At 42.4% G+C, this 16,932-nt stretch overlaps 1 protein-coding gene across 1 annotated transcript; it reads right to left on the reverse strand.

Moving 5' to 3' along the window:
- Window positions 1–196: 196 nt before the first annotated feature.
- npy2rl (neuropeptide Y receptor Y2, like) lies at window positions 197–11,291 on the reverse strand. Its single transcript, XM_057854353.1, has 6 exons — window positions 11,181–11,291; window positions 7,665–7,963; window positions 7,470–7,602; window positions 3,203–3,368; window positions 2,987–3,140; window positions 197–912 (listed from the first exon to the last, which is right to left on the reverse strand). Exons 2-6 carry the CDS (start codon window positions 7,782–7,784, stop codon window positions 340–342), a joined length of 1,146 nt encoding a protein of 381 aa, XP_057710336.1. The 5' UTR covers window positions 7,785–7,963; window positions 11,181–11,291; the 3' UTR covers window positions 197–339.
- Between the last annotated feature and the right edge of the window lie 5,641 nt (window positions 11,292–16,932).

Below are 16,932 nucleotides of genomic sequence, written 5' to 3' on the forward strand. Positions count from 1 at the left end.
TGAGTGGCCATCAACCAACTTCACTGACATTTGTATTTTTATTTAAAAAAAAACACACCAGAGTAGCAGAAGCTAAAAAAGCTGAAGTCATGAGGCAATCATCACAACATGAAAAGGCCAAAAGGGGCGGAGCAAGTTGCAGTCGCAGCAGAAAGTGTAAAATTTGGATATAAAACATTGGTGTAACAAAGTTTACATTCATGAAGCACTTCCTATTTGGCAAGGAGGATAGAGGAAGTGACTTTGAGCTTTCAAATGTCTCATTGATAAGGCGTGTAAGAGCTTATGAATGCAGTTTGTCCGTTCAAAATGAGTCTCCAAGAAATTTGGACGCTCACGTCACACGTCAGTGGCGTTGAGGCAGGCTGAAGCGACTTCCTGCCTCCCCTGCGCCAACTTCAACCTTCCGCCCTCGCCTTCTCCATCCAGCGGATGCACGGAGTCTCTGTGTCCGCGCGGCCCCAGTCTGTCCCTGAGCTTGAAGGCGGCTAGGAAGGCGGCGCGAAAGTTGCGGTTCATCCATCCGTAGAGCAGCGGGTTGGCGAAGGTGGAGCACATGGCTACCACGTGAAAGAGGGTGTATAGCAGGCGGAAGTGCGGCATGTCCGGCACGCTGCTGTCGATGTCAGTGGCTAGCTGAAAGGCGTGGTAGGGCAGCCAACTGACGGCGAATACCACAACCATGGTCACCAGCATTTTGGTGGTCTTGCGGCGGCGGCGCTGGCGTTCGGAGCCCACTGATGCTCCCTCGCCACCGGCCTCCGCCGGGTTGACGTGAGCTCGCAGCTTGGACCAGATGCGAGTGTACGCGAAGGAAATGACAGCGAGCGGGAGGAAGTACTGCAGCACCAGCATGGAGACGCTGTACACCGTCCCGTCCGTGCTGGATCCGGGCCACTTTTCTGTGCACGCCTACGGTCAGAGCCAAACAGAGATGGGATCATGTCACATCTTGATTTTCACTTCTTAAGCAAGTCTCAACAAATTCTAATCTCTTAAATTTATAGTATGCAGAAGGACTGCTGATTCAGCTGATTTTGTGGAATAATTTATTTTTTGCGTCACATCAGCTCAGTGTGCTGCAGGCTTTTGTTGCTACACCATGGAGAGTGGTGTGAGGCTTTTTGGATTTCCAAAAGATTCTGTTCAGCGCAACGAATGGGCAAAACGAGTCCGACAAACTAGAGACCATTGGACGGATGGCGAAGTGAGTAAACTACGTGTCTTATGTTACGTCATATACTGTCAATACTGGGATCATGGCAAACCTTTTAGTAAGGAGAAGGTCACTCGGCCGACTTATCGCACACCATGGTCGCCGGCTGATAAAGGCGTGCCCACCTATAGAGCGCTATATCTGGTTCTCGATTTTGTCAAGGCTTCCACCCCACCGGTCATCATCGCGTGCCCACCTATAAAGCGTGATCCTTGGCTTGGGCATATGGAGCCCGGTCTTGTCTCTGGTTCTCGATTGTGTCAAGACTTCCACCCCACTAGGTCCTCTCCACGTGCCTGCCTATAGAGCGGTATCCTCAGCTTGGGCCCGGGGAGTCCCCTGCTCTTGTCTCCGGTTCGTGTTTGTGTCAAGACTTCCACCCCCCTCGGTCCTCTTCATGTACCCACCTATAGAGAGAGATCCTTGGCTTGAGCATATGGAGCCCTGTCTTGTCTCTGGTTCTCCATTGTGTCAAGACTTCCACCCCCCCCGTCCTCTTCGTGTGCCCGTCTACAGAGCGCTATCCTCGGCTTGGGCCCGGGGAGCCCCTTTCTCTCGTCTCTGGTTCTCCATTGTGTCAAGACCTCCACCCCCCTCAGTCTCTTCGCGTGCCCGCCTATACAGTGCTATCCTCTGCTTGGGCCCAGGGAGTCCCCGGTCTCCGGTTCTCCATTGTGTCAAGACCTCCAGCCCCCTCGGTCCTCGTCGCATGCCCACCTATAGAGTGCTATTCTCGGCTTGGGCCCGGAGAGCCCCCCGCTCTCATCTCCGGTTCTCCATTGTGTCAAGACTTCCACACCCCCCTTGGTCCTCGTCGCGTGCCCACCTATAAAGCGCTATACCCATCTTGGGCTCGGGCAGCCACCCTCACTGACGTTGGATAGTTTGTCCACCGAGGACACGCCATTTTCAGCGTTCATTCACCTCTGGGTCCCCCGGCAATGAGCACTGCCTGCCTGCAGAACGACGAGCCGAAACTTGCTTGCCACCGGGGGCTGGCCAATCGGTGAAGTTTTGTGCGAGTTCGGGGTAGCTTTGTGTTATTTTTCGTATTCGAAAGGCGAGGAAGAGGCTTGGAAGAGCAGCTCAGTTCGGGTTAGCATGTGCCTACCTCTAACGCCTCCTGTTTTGTTTACGCTCTTTCTGCCATCTCCAAAGCCGGGGCAGAGAAATGACAAAAGCCGGACTAACTCCGGCGGTATAAAATACCGTTCGGGAGGTTTAAGAAGTTGGTAGTTTTGACCATTATGCAGTCTAACTGAATAAATGCATTTTGAATATTTCATATTCCATTTAGCACAAGACTTTTAGTCATGTCCGTACAATGTATTTTATTTGAGGAAAAATACTTTGATTAAAATGAATATCCTGTAAAAATATTAGAGTAGAGAGATGAAAACAATGACGACATTTTGCTGCTCTCTGTTGCATTTTCCCCATTTTGAATCTTCCTCCTCCATTGGGCTGATTTCTAAATCAGCTGAAATCGTTCCTCTGCCGACATTATCACCCAGATGGTGGCGCCAGAGCGCTATAATGACAGGAGTAGCTAAAATGCAAATTGACTCATTTCACGTCATCTGCGCTTTGCCAAATTGTTGTATTTAGTTAAATAATCTCAAAATATGATATTAAGTCACATAATAATGCCATTTAAGATTGTTTTATGGTGTCACAGGAACTTTAAGTCCAAAGCAAGTCTTAAAATTCAAGTCAGTCTCAAATCTTTAAGTCCCAAGCCATTTTCATGTCGTAAACCACGTCCTTTACCCGGATGCTGTGCCCCGGCGTCAGCGTGAAGGAGCCATACTCTCGAAAAATGGCAAGCGGGCTGGCCAGCGCGGCGCTCAGCAACCAGGTCAGCGCGATCACCCAGAAGCATGTGTCTTTCCGCATCCGGGTTTCCAGATGGTGAATGATGCACCTGCAAGCGAAACCGCACCCAGTGACACGTCGGCCCCGGGCCTTGGCACCGCGTCCACCAACCTGTGGCGATCCAGGGCGATGACGTTGAGGGTCAGAATGGATACGTGGACTGCCAGACCCTGGGCGAAGGGCACCAGGAAGCAGAGGGCGCTACCGAACTGCCACTCGCCTTGAAGCGTGTAGGCCAGCGTGAACGGGAGACAAAGCGCATTCACCAGTAGGTCAGCTGAGAAACGAGAAACAAAAAGCAGATTTAAACGACAGTGGTCTGAACAAGTATCTGAATCTTTTGGAAATTCTCACATTTCTACATAAAAACGCCATCAAATCTGATCTTTGTCAAAATCACACAGATTAACTAAAACCACCCAAACATTTATAGGTTTTTATATTTTTATGAGGATAGTATGTAAACAATGACAGAAAGGGGTTGAATAAGTACGTGAACCATCACATTTAATATTTTGTGCCGCACCCCCCCCTTTGGCAGCAATAACTTCAACCAGACGCTTCCTGTAGCTGCAGATCAGTCAGGCACATCAATCTTGGCCCATTTTTCTCTTCAAAACTGCTGTAGTTCAGTCAGATTCCTGGGATATCTAGCATGAATCTCTGTCTTTAGGTCATGCCACGGCATCTCAATGGGGTTCAAGTCTTGACTTTGACTTAGCCACTCCAGAAATTGTATTTTGTTCTTCTGAAACCATTCTGAAGTTGATTTATTTGTGTGTTTTGGATCATTGTCTTGTAGCAGCATCCATCGTTTTTTTAGCTTCAACTGTCTGACAGATGGCCTCAGCTTTTCCAGCAAAACATCCTGTTAAACTTTTGAATTAATTCTTCCATTAATGATTACAAGTTGTCCAGGCCCTGAGGAAGCAAAACAGCCCCAAATCATGATGGTGGGGATGACGTGTTGATGTTGGTGAGCTGTTCCGTTTTTTCCTACACACATGACATTGTGTGTTACTCCCAAAAAATTCAACTTTGGTTTCATCAGTCCACAAAATATTTTTGCCAAAACGTCTGTGGAGTGTCCAAGTGCCTTTTTGCGAACATTAAACGAGCAACAATATTTTTTTTAGACAGCAGTGGCTTCCTCTGTGCAGTCCCCCCCCCATGAACACCATTTTTGGCCATGGTTTTACATATAGTTGATGTGTGCACAGAGAGATTGGACTGTGCCAGTGATTTCTGCAAGTCTTTAGCAGACACTTTAGGGTTCTTTTTTACCTCTCTGTATATTCTGCGCTGAACTCTTGGCATAATCTTTGTGGGACGGCGACTCCATTGGAGAGAAGTAACAGTGCTAACTCTGTCGATTGATGAACATCCAGACTTTTAGAAATGGTTTTCTATCCTTTCCTAGCTTGATACAAATCAACAATCCTTGATCACAGGTCTTCAGACAGCTGTTTTGACCGAGCCATGATGCACACCAGACAATGCTTCTCATCAAGATAATTACCAGGTGTGTGTTTTATAGTGGGCAGGGCAGCTTTCAACCACTCATCAGTGATTGGGCACTGTTACGCCCCACGGACGGTTCGCTAAGGGCGTAAAATGAGCCACACAAGGTACGAGTGGACACAATTTACACAAATCAAACTCGCAATAAATGCAAGATGTACAAAATGCAGAGGAATCTACACTTAAACCCCACCCTCTAACTAAACCCTGTTCGTGAAAAGGAACAAAGAAAAGACAGCCACTGACCTAGCTTCCTACACTAAACAAAACAGGAGAAAACGGGTTGAACAGAAATGGCAGCTTACCCCTATTGCTTTAGTGCTCTTATTTACAGTGGTGAACAAAAATGATCCAATAACGAATAAACACAAAAGAACTCACCGAAAAACCAGGAGTATATCAAACTAGCGATCAAATGCACACGAGAGTGAATGGCAAATAAACAGCTGGGGAGGAGGACCGCGGCACGAACGCTGTCAAATGCGACCTTAGCTGTCAGTTGACAGCGTGTGGTTTTTGAAGCTTGGCACCCTTTCTTCGACATCGTCTGTCCGTCCGGCGTCAATCATCTTACCAGTGGCGCCACCAGGGGGTGGCCAGGGGTGGCCACGGCCACCCCTATAAATTGGTTGGCCACCCTGCTTGCCAGTATATCGTTAGATTGTTGTAGCATCAGTTATGCATTTCATCCCAGATGAATGCATTTATTTTGTTTTGTTAAATGTAGGGCTGTCAAATTAATCACGTTAACGGGCGGTAATTAATTTTTTTTTTAGGGCTCTCAAAATTATCGCGTTAACGGGCGGTAATTAATTTTTTAAATTAATCACGTTAAAATATTTGATGCATTTAACGCACATGCCCCGCTCAGATTAAAATGACAGCAGTGTAAAATTGTTACATGTTTTTTGTTGTTTGGCGCCCTCTGCTGGCGCTTGGGTTCAAATGATTTTATGGGTTTGGGGAGTGAGCATGGTGTAATGACATCAACAATGGCGAGCTACTAGTTTATTTTTTCGATTGAAAATTTTACAAATTTTAATAAAACGAAAACATTAAGAGGGGTTTTAATACAAAATTTCTATAACTTGTACTAACATTTATCTTTTAAGAACTACAAGTTTTTCTATCCATGGATCGCTTTAAGAGAATAGTAATAATGTTAATGCCACCTTGTAGATTTATTGTTATAATAAACGCAGTACTTATGTACCGTATGTTGAATGTGTATATCCGTCTTGTCTTATCTTTTCATTCCAACAATTTACAGAAAAATATGGCATATTTTATAGATGGTTTGAATTGCGATTAATTACGATTAATTAATTTTTAAGATCTAATTAACTCGATTTTAATCGTTTGACAGCCCAATTATTTTTTTTAACCACGTGAAAATATTTATTGCAATTAACGCATTCGCGGCACGAGTCATTCACGCATTTCCGCAAACAGCCTACAATGGCGCCATTTTACTTATATACAGAGATAAGAGGCAGAGTGGAGTAGATCTTAACACCCTGTAGTGTACCCAACGCAGAGAAGATGTAGCATTTGCAGCCACCACACACAGTCATGGTTGCGCCAATTCCCATCATGAATTTAGGCAGAACAGTTAAGTCGCTACAGTATCATTTACTTAAAGCTCAACAAATACACTAGATGGCAATATTTAGTCACAATATACAAACTCATATTTATCCTTTAAGAATTACAAGTATTTCTATCCGTGGATCCCTTTCACAGAAAGAATGTTAAGTTAATGCCATCTTGTGGATTTGTTATAATAAACAAATACAGTACTTATGTACCGTATGTTGAATGTATATATCAGTCTTATCTTTTCATTCCAACAATAATTTACAGAAAATTATGGCATATTTTAGAGATGGTTTGAATTGCGATTAATTACGATTAATTTTTAAGCTGTGATTAACTCGATTAAAAATTTTAATCGTTTGATAGCCCTAGTTAAATGTGCACCTTATGCCTAATATATACATTACACAATAAAACAGAATTGTTGTGGATTTCAAAATGTTGACTGGACAGTTATGGACTATGCACATTAAATCATTACTAACATCAAATATTACACAATACACCAAACTATATAAGTGTTGATAGATTAAAACCTGAAATTATGGCTTTTAGTTTTGGCCACCCCAAGATTTTAAGTGGCGCTATCTGGCCACCCCTATGAAAAATTTCTAGAGGCGCCACTGCATCTTACGTTACAGTGGGAGGGGAAGCAGCCAGCTGGCGGAGGCGACGATCAGCTGACTGTTGACTTCTCAGAATAAAACAGTTCAACGGCCAGGGCCGTCACAGGCACACAGCTGATTTAAATTGTTTGGTAAAAATTGGTTTCAATTGCTCTTTCCTACTGTCGTTGTTTGCGTGTTATCCTCATTTGAATATGAAAACCTAGAAATGTTTGGGTGGTTTTAGTGAAAACAGTTTTTTCATCTGTGTGATTTTGATCAGATCACATTTGATGGTGATTTTATGCAGAAATGTGAAAAATTCCAAAAGGTGTCATTGTTTGCATGCTATCCTCATTATTAAAATATGAAAACCTAGAAATGTTTGGGTGGTTTTAGTGAAAACAGTTTTTTCATCTGTGTGATTTTGATCAGATCACATTTGATGGTGATTTTATGCAGAAATGTGAGAAATTACAAAAGGTGTCATTGTTTGCATGCTATCCTCATTAAAATATGAAAACCTAGAAATGTTTGGGTGGTTTTAGTGAAAACAGACTGTTTTTTCATCTGTGTGATTTTGATCATCACATTTGATGGTGATTTTATGCAGAAATGTGAGAAATTTCAAAGTGCTGGACCGGTTTTAGACCTACCGACAGCCAAGTTGGCAATGAAGAAGTTAGTGACGGTGCGTAGCGTCTTGAAGCGGTAGATGACGTAGATGACAAGAGAATTACCCAAAAGCCCCAGGAGGATGATGGCGCAGTAGGCCATGATCAACACCGCCTGCGGATGGTTACAAATGTCAGCGGGCGGCGGGCCCGTCGGGACGTCCGCCTGTCACTCACCTGCACGCCTGGTAATCGGATGGGGTCTTCGGGGAAGGTCGGAGGCGTTGCGTCGGTGGCAGACTCGTCGCTGGAAGTGATGTTCGTAAGCGGGTCCTGCTCGACGCTGACCCAGTCCATGTCGGACGCTAATGTATACCTTGGTTGTCCACTAATCTTAAAATTTGTCCTCTCCCGGATTTCCTCAGTCCTCACATGTTGTCAAACACGCCTCTTTCATCCAATCCCACTTGCCATTATGTCTTGTCAGTCCCATAATTGCACTTTGTGTACATCCATTGGCATTCATAATATGTCACCTGCACGAGGAGAGAGGAAGGACTCAGTCAAAGAAAGTTGAGTCGACGGCGCCGCTAGTGACGATGCGCGACGGAACTTGAACGGCCGCTGATTTATTCATAGACATGTATCTCACCTCTGCTATTTTTGGCTCCTGTGGAGCAGCTTAAGAAAGGCGTGGACGCCACCTAGATGTTGACTGATGATGTCATCAGAAGCTAATCAGATACGTATATTGGACCCCTGTATTGAATCCGGTATTAAAATCAGTCTAATATCAATATGGTTTATTAGATGGGGCTTTGCAAGGCAAAGGCCCAGATATTAAAATTCCTTTTTTAGATGGGGATTTGCAAGGCAAAATTTTCCCGTTCGTCCGCAAACGTTGTTGGTTTATAAAAAAAAAAAGTTTTTTCAAAATGTATGTAGTCCTACAAATTTTGACCAAATCACATAATTTGAACAGAAAAAATTCCAGGACGGTGAGGGGCATAAAGGTTGTATACAGAATGTGGAAAAAACATATGGTTCCCCAGAAATTCGCCAAAAACTGTCCCGTTCATTTCTAATGAGTTGCCATTGACGGCAATGTATGTTCAAATTTCCCATTCATTTCCAATAGAATTGACACCCTTGTACATAGATACCATTGGCGGCCATGTATGTTAATTCTATTGATGCCGATGTACTTGGACTCCATTGACACATTTGTAAGTCAATGCCATGGACGGCCATTTACGTCCAAATTTCCCATTCATTTAAGATGGTATTTACATTGCATTGACGCCCTTGTACACTGATACCATTGACGGCCATGTATGTCCAAATTTCCCATTCATTTCCAATAGCACTTACATTGCATTGACGTGATATTACCAGGGCATGTCCCAGAAATGTCCCCAAATCAACCGAAAATGCCCTGGTATCAACTTGACGTGTCCCCCAAATGTCCCTTAATCAACAGGATGTGAACTGATAACTGGACGTGTCCCCAAAATGTCCCCCAAATCAACAGGATTTGACCTGATATCAAAAGGACGTGTCCCCAAAATGTCCCCAAATCAAGAAGTGACTTGTATCAACAGGGAGAGACCTGATATCAACTGGACGTGTCCCCGAAATGCCCCCAAATCAATAGGATTTGACCTGATATCAACAAGACGTGTCCCTGAAATCGGGGCCGGCCCAGGCCATTTAAGGGCCCTAAGCAAAACAATGCAAAGGGGCCCATATTTTTGGCCCACCATTTCACCACAGTGTACTGTGAAACCCATACATGCAATCCAACCCATACGTCCATATTTTGTATATTAATCAGATTTTGTTGCACTGCATACTTCAAACTTCTCACCCTAAATGATTGTCAGGACTTACAGTAGATAGCGCCAAACCTTTTTCTAAAAGAGGAAAGTTAAGGAAGAAATTTTATTTTTTTTAAGCTTGTAATCAAGTATCAAAACTCACAAAAGTCAAATAAAGCAAACTGTAGTAAATAGAATATAAATTAAACAATTGCCAAATTGGGGGCCCCCTAGTGGTCAGGGGCCCTAAGCAGCTGCATAGTCTGTGTATAGGCTGGGCCGGCCCTGCCTGAAATGTCCCTAAATAAACAGGATTTGACCTGATATCAACAGGACGTGTCCCTGAAATGTCCCCAAATCAAAAGGAAATGACCTGATATCAACGGGACGTGTCCCTGAAATGTCCTAAAATCAATAGGAAGTGACCTGATATAAACAGGACCTGTCTGCAAAATGTCCCCAAATCAACAGGAAGTGTTCCTGAAATGTCCCCAAATCAAAAGGAAGTGACCTGATATCAACAGGACGTGTACCCTAAATGTCCCCAAATCAATAGGATCTGACCTAATATTGTCCCCGAAATGTCCCAAAATCAACCTGGGCGGGCTTTAAATCTGTATGTACCACAGCAAAGCCCCACAGCAATTTCTCCAGAGCTTGCAGTTTTTAGCTATGACCGTAATTTGTTAACTATAAGCCGCTACTTTTTCCCTTATTTTGAATCCTGCGGCTTAGTCCAGTGTAGTTTATTTGTTGATTTATTTGAGTAAAGTGTTACCTATTAACACTTGACAGCAACTTCATAGGGCCATCATAAGACCGTTATAATTATGACATGACACTATCATGGGTATTACTGAATGCTTATGTCATTAAGTGTCATCTGGCAAATAATGCCAATTTGTTGCATAACACTAAATGACATGTTATAAGCAGTCATTTTATATATATATATATATATATATATATATAATTAGCAATTAATGAAACAAATGGAACAGCAACTGAAGAAATAATTGGACACAGAACATGAATTTTGATTATTTACATGTGCAGCGCCGCAATGCATGCTAGGAGGCATGTTGGACAACAACAGTGTTGACAGCAGGTGGCAGCAGAGGTTGACTGTCTCTCCTATGGGAGTAGTGATGGCCAAATGACGCTTCTTGAAGCTTTGCAGCCAATCGGTTCAAAGCTTCATGGTGGTTTATTTGGTCTTATGACACTCGTATGATGCCGCTGTCAATTAGTGTTATTGGTTAATCTTTTTGTGTAAATATCCTATAATACTTTGAGGACAGGTGCGGCTTATCTATGAACAAATGGTGTTTTCGTGCCAAATTGTGGGTGGGGCTTACAGTCAGGTGCGCCTTTTTAGTGCAAAAATTACAGTATTAGTCTTTCCTCGGTAACTCTTAAAGTGAAACTGAGTTTATCACTCGTAGACGTCCATCATTTGAAGTGTATTTGCTGTTACGCTGTTATCTCTCCGACTGCAAATGGATTAAACGTCAATCTCCGTCAATGCGTTAACTCATCTGATTTTTAGTTTCTTAGTGATATTTTTTATGCTTTTTAAAAAGATGAAGCTTCGCAGTAGTACAGTTTAACATAGTGATTGATTAACCCTTTAAAGGGCGCTCATTGAAATATGAAACTGTAAAAAGCAACTTTAGAACTAGTGCTAAGCGCCATTTTCTGCAGAAATTGCACGAATTACTAATTAGTATTATTAAAGTTAAGTATTTTTTTTTTAAATGACCAAAAATAGTGATTCTCCATAGAGGAATAATGATGTTTAACAGAAGTAGAAAGTAACTTGAATCCAATAATGCAAATTACAGCAAACCTGCCCGCTCGAAACAAGATTGACGGTCACAGAATATTTGATAAGCATTAACAATAGTTTCAAAAGACTAGACAAGACAAGACTAACCGGTGGCGCCTTCTCGGTCCCGCCGGCAAACAAGCAAGAAAGAGAAAAGAGCTTGTTTACTTTTCCAATTCATCCAGCATCTGCTCACGTTGCATCACTGTGCGAGGAAGAGGAGGCTGCGAGGAAGAGGAGGCGGTGAGGAAGAGGAGCCCAGCATCGTGGTAGGCGGGGCACGCGTGCGAGGAAGATGACGGAGGAGGAAGATCCAATCAAAGCGTGCTACTACATTCAGTGAGACAGAATTCCAAATGCGTGACAGTCAATGAGTGAATGTCATTTGCTTAACCCTTTAAGAGCCAGGCCTATGTTGTCTGATTTTGCATTCCTGTGATGCTGCTTTTATTTTTCAAAGAAAAAAAAATGTTACAATGACCTGGTTGGGTCTTTTTTTTTTTTTTTTTTCAGGACACAATAACCTTCATGTTCAAACTGGTGTTTTGCTCACTGACCAATTATAATCAACATTTTGGACCCAAAAAGACAAAAAAATCACAACATTTTTGGTCAAAATTTGCAATATTGATGTCCCAACTCCTTTTATGTCCTGCTCGGATCTTTTACAACTATTCAAAATTGAGATAATTTGCCGGTTGACACAAAATTACATCTGTCATAAGCATTCAATAATGGTCATGGCAGTGTTATGTCATAATTATGGCGGTTTTATGACAGTCTTATGGCGCCACTGTCAAATAAACTGTTACCGAATACCATTATTAGCAATAAATGAAACAAATGGAACAGTAACTGAAGAAATAATTAGCACAGAACATGAATTTTGATATTTACATCTGTAGCGCTGCAATGCATGCTAGGAGGCATGTTGGATAACAACAGTGTTGACAGCATGTGGCAGCAGAGGTTGACTGTCTCCCCCAAGGGAGCAGTGACGGCCAAATAAAGCTTCTTGAAGCAATGAAGCTTTGCAGCCAATTGGTTCAAAGCTTCATGGTGGTTCATTTGGTCTTATGACACCACTATCAAATAAAGTGTTATCAAATACCATAGCTAGCAATTAATGAAACAACTGGAACAGGAATTGAAGAAATAATTAGCACAGAACATGAATTTTGATTGTTATTTACATCTGTAGTGCTGCAATGCATGCTAGGAGGCATGTTGGATGACCACAGTGTTGACAGCAGGTGGCAGCAGAGGTTGACTGTCTCCCCCAAGGGAGCAGTGACAGCCAAATAAAGCTTCTTGAAGCAATGAAGCTTTGCAGCAAGTTGGTTCAAAGCTGGTTCATGGTGGTTCATTTGCTCTTATGACAGTCACATGATGCCGCTGTCAAATAAAGTGGTACCGGTTAATATTTTTTGCTGTAAATATCCTATAATACAGCTGCGGCTTATAGTCCAGTGCAGTTTATCTATGAACAAATGCCGTTTTTGTGCCAAATTTGGTGGGTGAGGGCTTATAGTCAAATGTGCCTTATAGTGCGAAAATTACAGTAATAATATGTACATATACAGTGGTACCTCTATTTACGAAATTAATTGGTTGGAAGTAGTTTCTTAACCTGAAAATTCTGTAAGGAGAGACGCGTTTTCTATGTGAATGTCCTAATGCGTTCCAAGACCGACAAATTCAGACACAAATCTTTTATAATGCATAAAAATGCATCAAAACATGTAACAAATACGAGTTGGAATTAGATTATTGCAAAATAAACATAAAATCATAGTTGTGCATGGTGTAAAAAAAAAAAAAAAAAACAAGAATAGAGAATAAGAGTTTATACACTCATGTTAAGTTGTCAGAAGAGGACGCTGGGACACACACATTCACATACAGTAGAGGTCCCTTTTAGCCAATTGGATGCCAGGAAGATGCTAGGCAATAGCCAATGGCAGAGCGGCTATAAGTATGTTAAATTCAGTTAACTCTACAAGTTGTGAGTACTAGCCATACTGTATTGCCTTTCTTACCCTGAAATTTCTTTGTAAGAAGAGACATTTCCCCAATGAGTTGTCTTAACCTGAAAATTCTGTATGTAGAGACGTTTGTAAGTAGAGGTACAATTGTATATTATTTGACATAGCCGAATTGGTGTACGGCGCACTTTTTGCTCCATTGCTGGGTGCTTTTGCGCAAGCCTGTCAACGGGGGTGGCAACCGGGTAAGTTGTCCCGGGCCCCAAAATGACCCTTATTTTACTTTCACATATTTATTTAAATCATTGTCTGATTAAATATTATGTTCGACTCGATATATAGTACATTAAAACGTTAACATATTAAATATTTCAAATATATATATATATTTTTCCTTTCTTTGCACAGGGCAGGCACAGGATGTTTAGTTAGACTGTTTTGTTGTTTAGCAGGCTGGCATAGCACTCTCAGTTGTATTGTATTGTCGCCTACATGGGACAATCCAATACAACTTAGACACATCACATTACGGTCTGTTAATTTTAACTGTCCATCTCAAATAATTTGAAAATTTACACTGTCATCGCTTGCAAAGCGTTAAAAGTACTGCGTATGTTGTCGTGGCAGGGGTGGGCTGGGGGGGGCCCTATAAGTCTGTTCTGGACAGCCCTGCTTTTGCGTTTCTAAATAAATGTTGTAGGATTTCAAAGTATTCTTGGATATTTGGATAGGTAGCCCTTGGATGAAAAAGTTTGGACACCCCAAGTGTACACCATTTTGCTGGTGTGACCATAAAAGGGCAAGGCGCAAGCATGGCTAAGATAATCGTGGAGCTCTGTTTACAGGGAGGAGAACTTTTTCTTGTTATCTAACATTCTTTTTTGACATTTCCTTACCCTTCTTAGAGCAACTGACAGCTTTTGGTTATTACTTTTTTTATGAATGTTTTTGTTTTTTTTAATTATTCATAATACACATAAGTGAGTGCGTTAAAGGCTTGACTCATTGTTTGACTCATTTGAAATTGAAGTGATAAACAAACACATTTCAGTTTTTATTGACATCTGATTGGACGTCCATCAACATCACCGGCACTGAAAGAGTTAGTCACCTTTCCATCAAAATGAGAGCGATGAAAAATCCAATGCACGCAAAAGTTATCCCTCCCCCGCGGTAGCCAGGAGAGGCTTGTTAGCGGCGGCAGAAAATTAAAAATAGAACTATTACGACGGTCTCTGGAGACGGGGCCCCTCCCTCCCACATACATTGAACACGGACCGGCTCCTGATGTCAGCGCTGACGTCACGTCAAGGTGACGCCGCGTCAAGGCCGACGCCAAGGGAACGCAACTTGGGGGCGGGGAGGGAAGGAAGCCAGCGAGCGTAGTCGTTTGTGTGAAAAACAGACTTCGCTCAATATTCTAGAGGCCTCGTTGGTATTTACGGGGATTTTTGATGCTCTTTTCATGCTGATGATGTGAAGTTCGTTTTTTCTAATGTGTGATCATGGAGAAAACGGTCAATAAAAGCTATAATAAGAGATCATGGCTGAGATTTTAGTCTAATTTATCAAAGAAATGTGAGTATTCGACCCTTATGACATCATCAATACCCATTATCACATCCATGAGTTTGTCAGGTATGTGGGTAGAAGTGATGTCACTAAATGGCTTCCGTAATTTTCACTAGAATATTACTAGGAACAATCTGGTGAGCGCCAGATAGTTTGTAGTGCATTGCACATACTATCTGGTGCGCACCACATAGTTTCTGGTGCGCACTAGAAACATGGCTACCGTAATTTTCACTAGAATATCACTAGAAACAATCTGGTGTGCGCCAGATAGTTTGTAGTGCATAGCACATACTATCTGGTGCGCGCAAGATTGTTTCTGGTGCATTGCACTTACTATCTGGTGCGCATCACATAGTTGCTAGTCCATTGCACATACTATCTAGTGTGCACCAGATTGTTTCTGGTGCACACTAGAAACTATCTGGTGCGCGCAAGATTGTTTCTGGTGCATTGCACATACTATCTAGTGTGCATAAGATAGTTTCTAGTGCACAACACATACGATGTGGTACACACCAGATAGTTGCTAGTGCATTGCACATACTATATAGTGCGCACCAGATAGTTTCTAGTGGATAACACATACGATGTGGTGCGCACCAGATAATTGCGAGTGCATTGCACATACTATCTGGTGCGCACCACATAGTTTCTAGTCCATTGCACATACTATCTAGTGCGCACCAGATTGTTTCTGCAAGATTGTTTCTGGTGCATTGCACATACTATCTAGTGCACACCAGATAGTTTCTAGTGAATAACACTTACGATGTGGTGCGCACCAGATAGTTGCTAGTGCATTACACATACTATCTGGTGCGCACCACATAGTTGCTAGTCCATTGCACATACTATCTAGTGCGCACCAGATTGTTTCTGGTGCACACTAGAAACTATCTGGTGCGCGCAAGATTGTTTCTGGTGCATTGCACTTACTATCTGGTGCGCATCACATAGTATGTGCAATGGACTAGCAACTATCTAGTGCGCATAAGATAGCTTCTAGTGCACAACACATACGATGTGGTACACACCAGATAGTTGCTAGTGCATTGCACATATTATATAGTGCCCACCAGATAGTTTCTAGTGAATAACACATACGATGTGGTGCGCACCAGATAATTGCGAGTGCATTGCACATACTATCTGGTGCGCACCACATAGTTTCTAGTCCATTGCACATACTATCTAGTGCGCACCAGATTGTTTCTGCAAGATTGCTTTTGGTGCATTGCACATACTATCTAGTGCACACCAGATAGTTTCTAGTGAATAACACATACGATGTGGTGCGCACCAGATAGTTGCTAGTGCATTACACATGCTATCTGGTGCGCACCACATAGTTGCTAGTCCATTGCACATACTATCTAGTGCGCACCAGATTGTTTCTGGTGCACACTAGAAACTATCTGGTGCGCGCAAGATTGTTTCTGGTGCGCACTAGAAACTATATGGTGCGCGCAAGATTGTTTCTGGTGCGCACTAGAAACTATCTGGTGCGCGCAGGATTGTGTCTGGTGCGCACTAGAAACTATCTGGTGCGCGCAAGATTGTTTCTGGTGCATTGCACATACTATCTAGTGTGCACCAGATTGATTCTGGTGCACACCAGATTGCATAACACATCTGATGTGGTGCGCACCAGATAGTTTCTAGTCCATTGCACATACTATCTAGAATCAATCTGGTGCGCACCAGATCCCACACTCCATTTCCAGCAGCCCACCCCCAAATAAATAGAGTTTGGGACACCAGATAACACATATTCTTACAAAAAAACGGCTAAATACCTGTATACCTCTAAGCTAATTACAAATGCATCAAATGCTATCCTCATTAACCCTTTAACACCTAAGCCTATTTTGGCCAAATTTGCATGCATTTGATGTTGCCTTTATCTTTCAAAGAAAAAAATTGTTTACAATGGCCAAGTTGGGTCCCTTTTTTCAGAACACCTTGACCTTAATGTCCAAACTGTTGTTTTCTTCACTGACCAATTATAATCCACATTTTGGACCCAAAATGACCAAAAAAAATCCCAAAATCTTTTTTCAAAATTTGTAATGTTGATGTCCCAGTGACAACTAAACATGCTCGACCAACTGTTTTGAAGCTTGATAATATTTATTCAACTCGCTATTCAAACAGCAGGTATGGGCATAGGCGTATTTGGCCTTTACACATACTATGGTCAAAACAGGTTATATACAGTGCAAAAAAGTGAGAAAAATTTTGATATCATCTAACACAAAAATGGTTTGGAGGATATCTCTTTGTCAAGTTAGGTGTTGTAC

This window comes from Corythoichthys intestinalis, chromosome 13, assembly GCF_030265065.1.
Source record: "Corythoichthys intestinalis isolate RoL2023-P3 chromosome 13, ASM3026506v1, whole genome shotgun sequence".
In the NCBI taxonomy this organism is placed as follows: Eukaryota; Metazoa; Chordata; class Actinopteri; order Syngnathiformes; family Syngnathidae; genus Corythoichthys; species Corythoichthys intestinalis.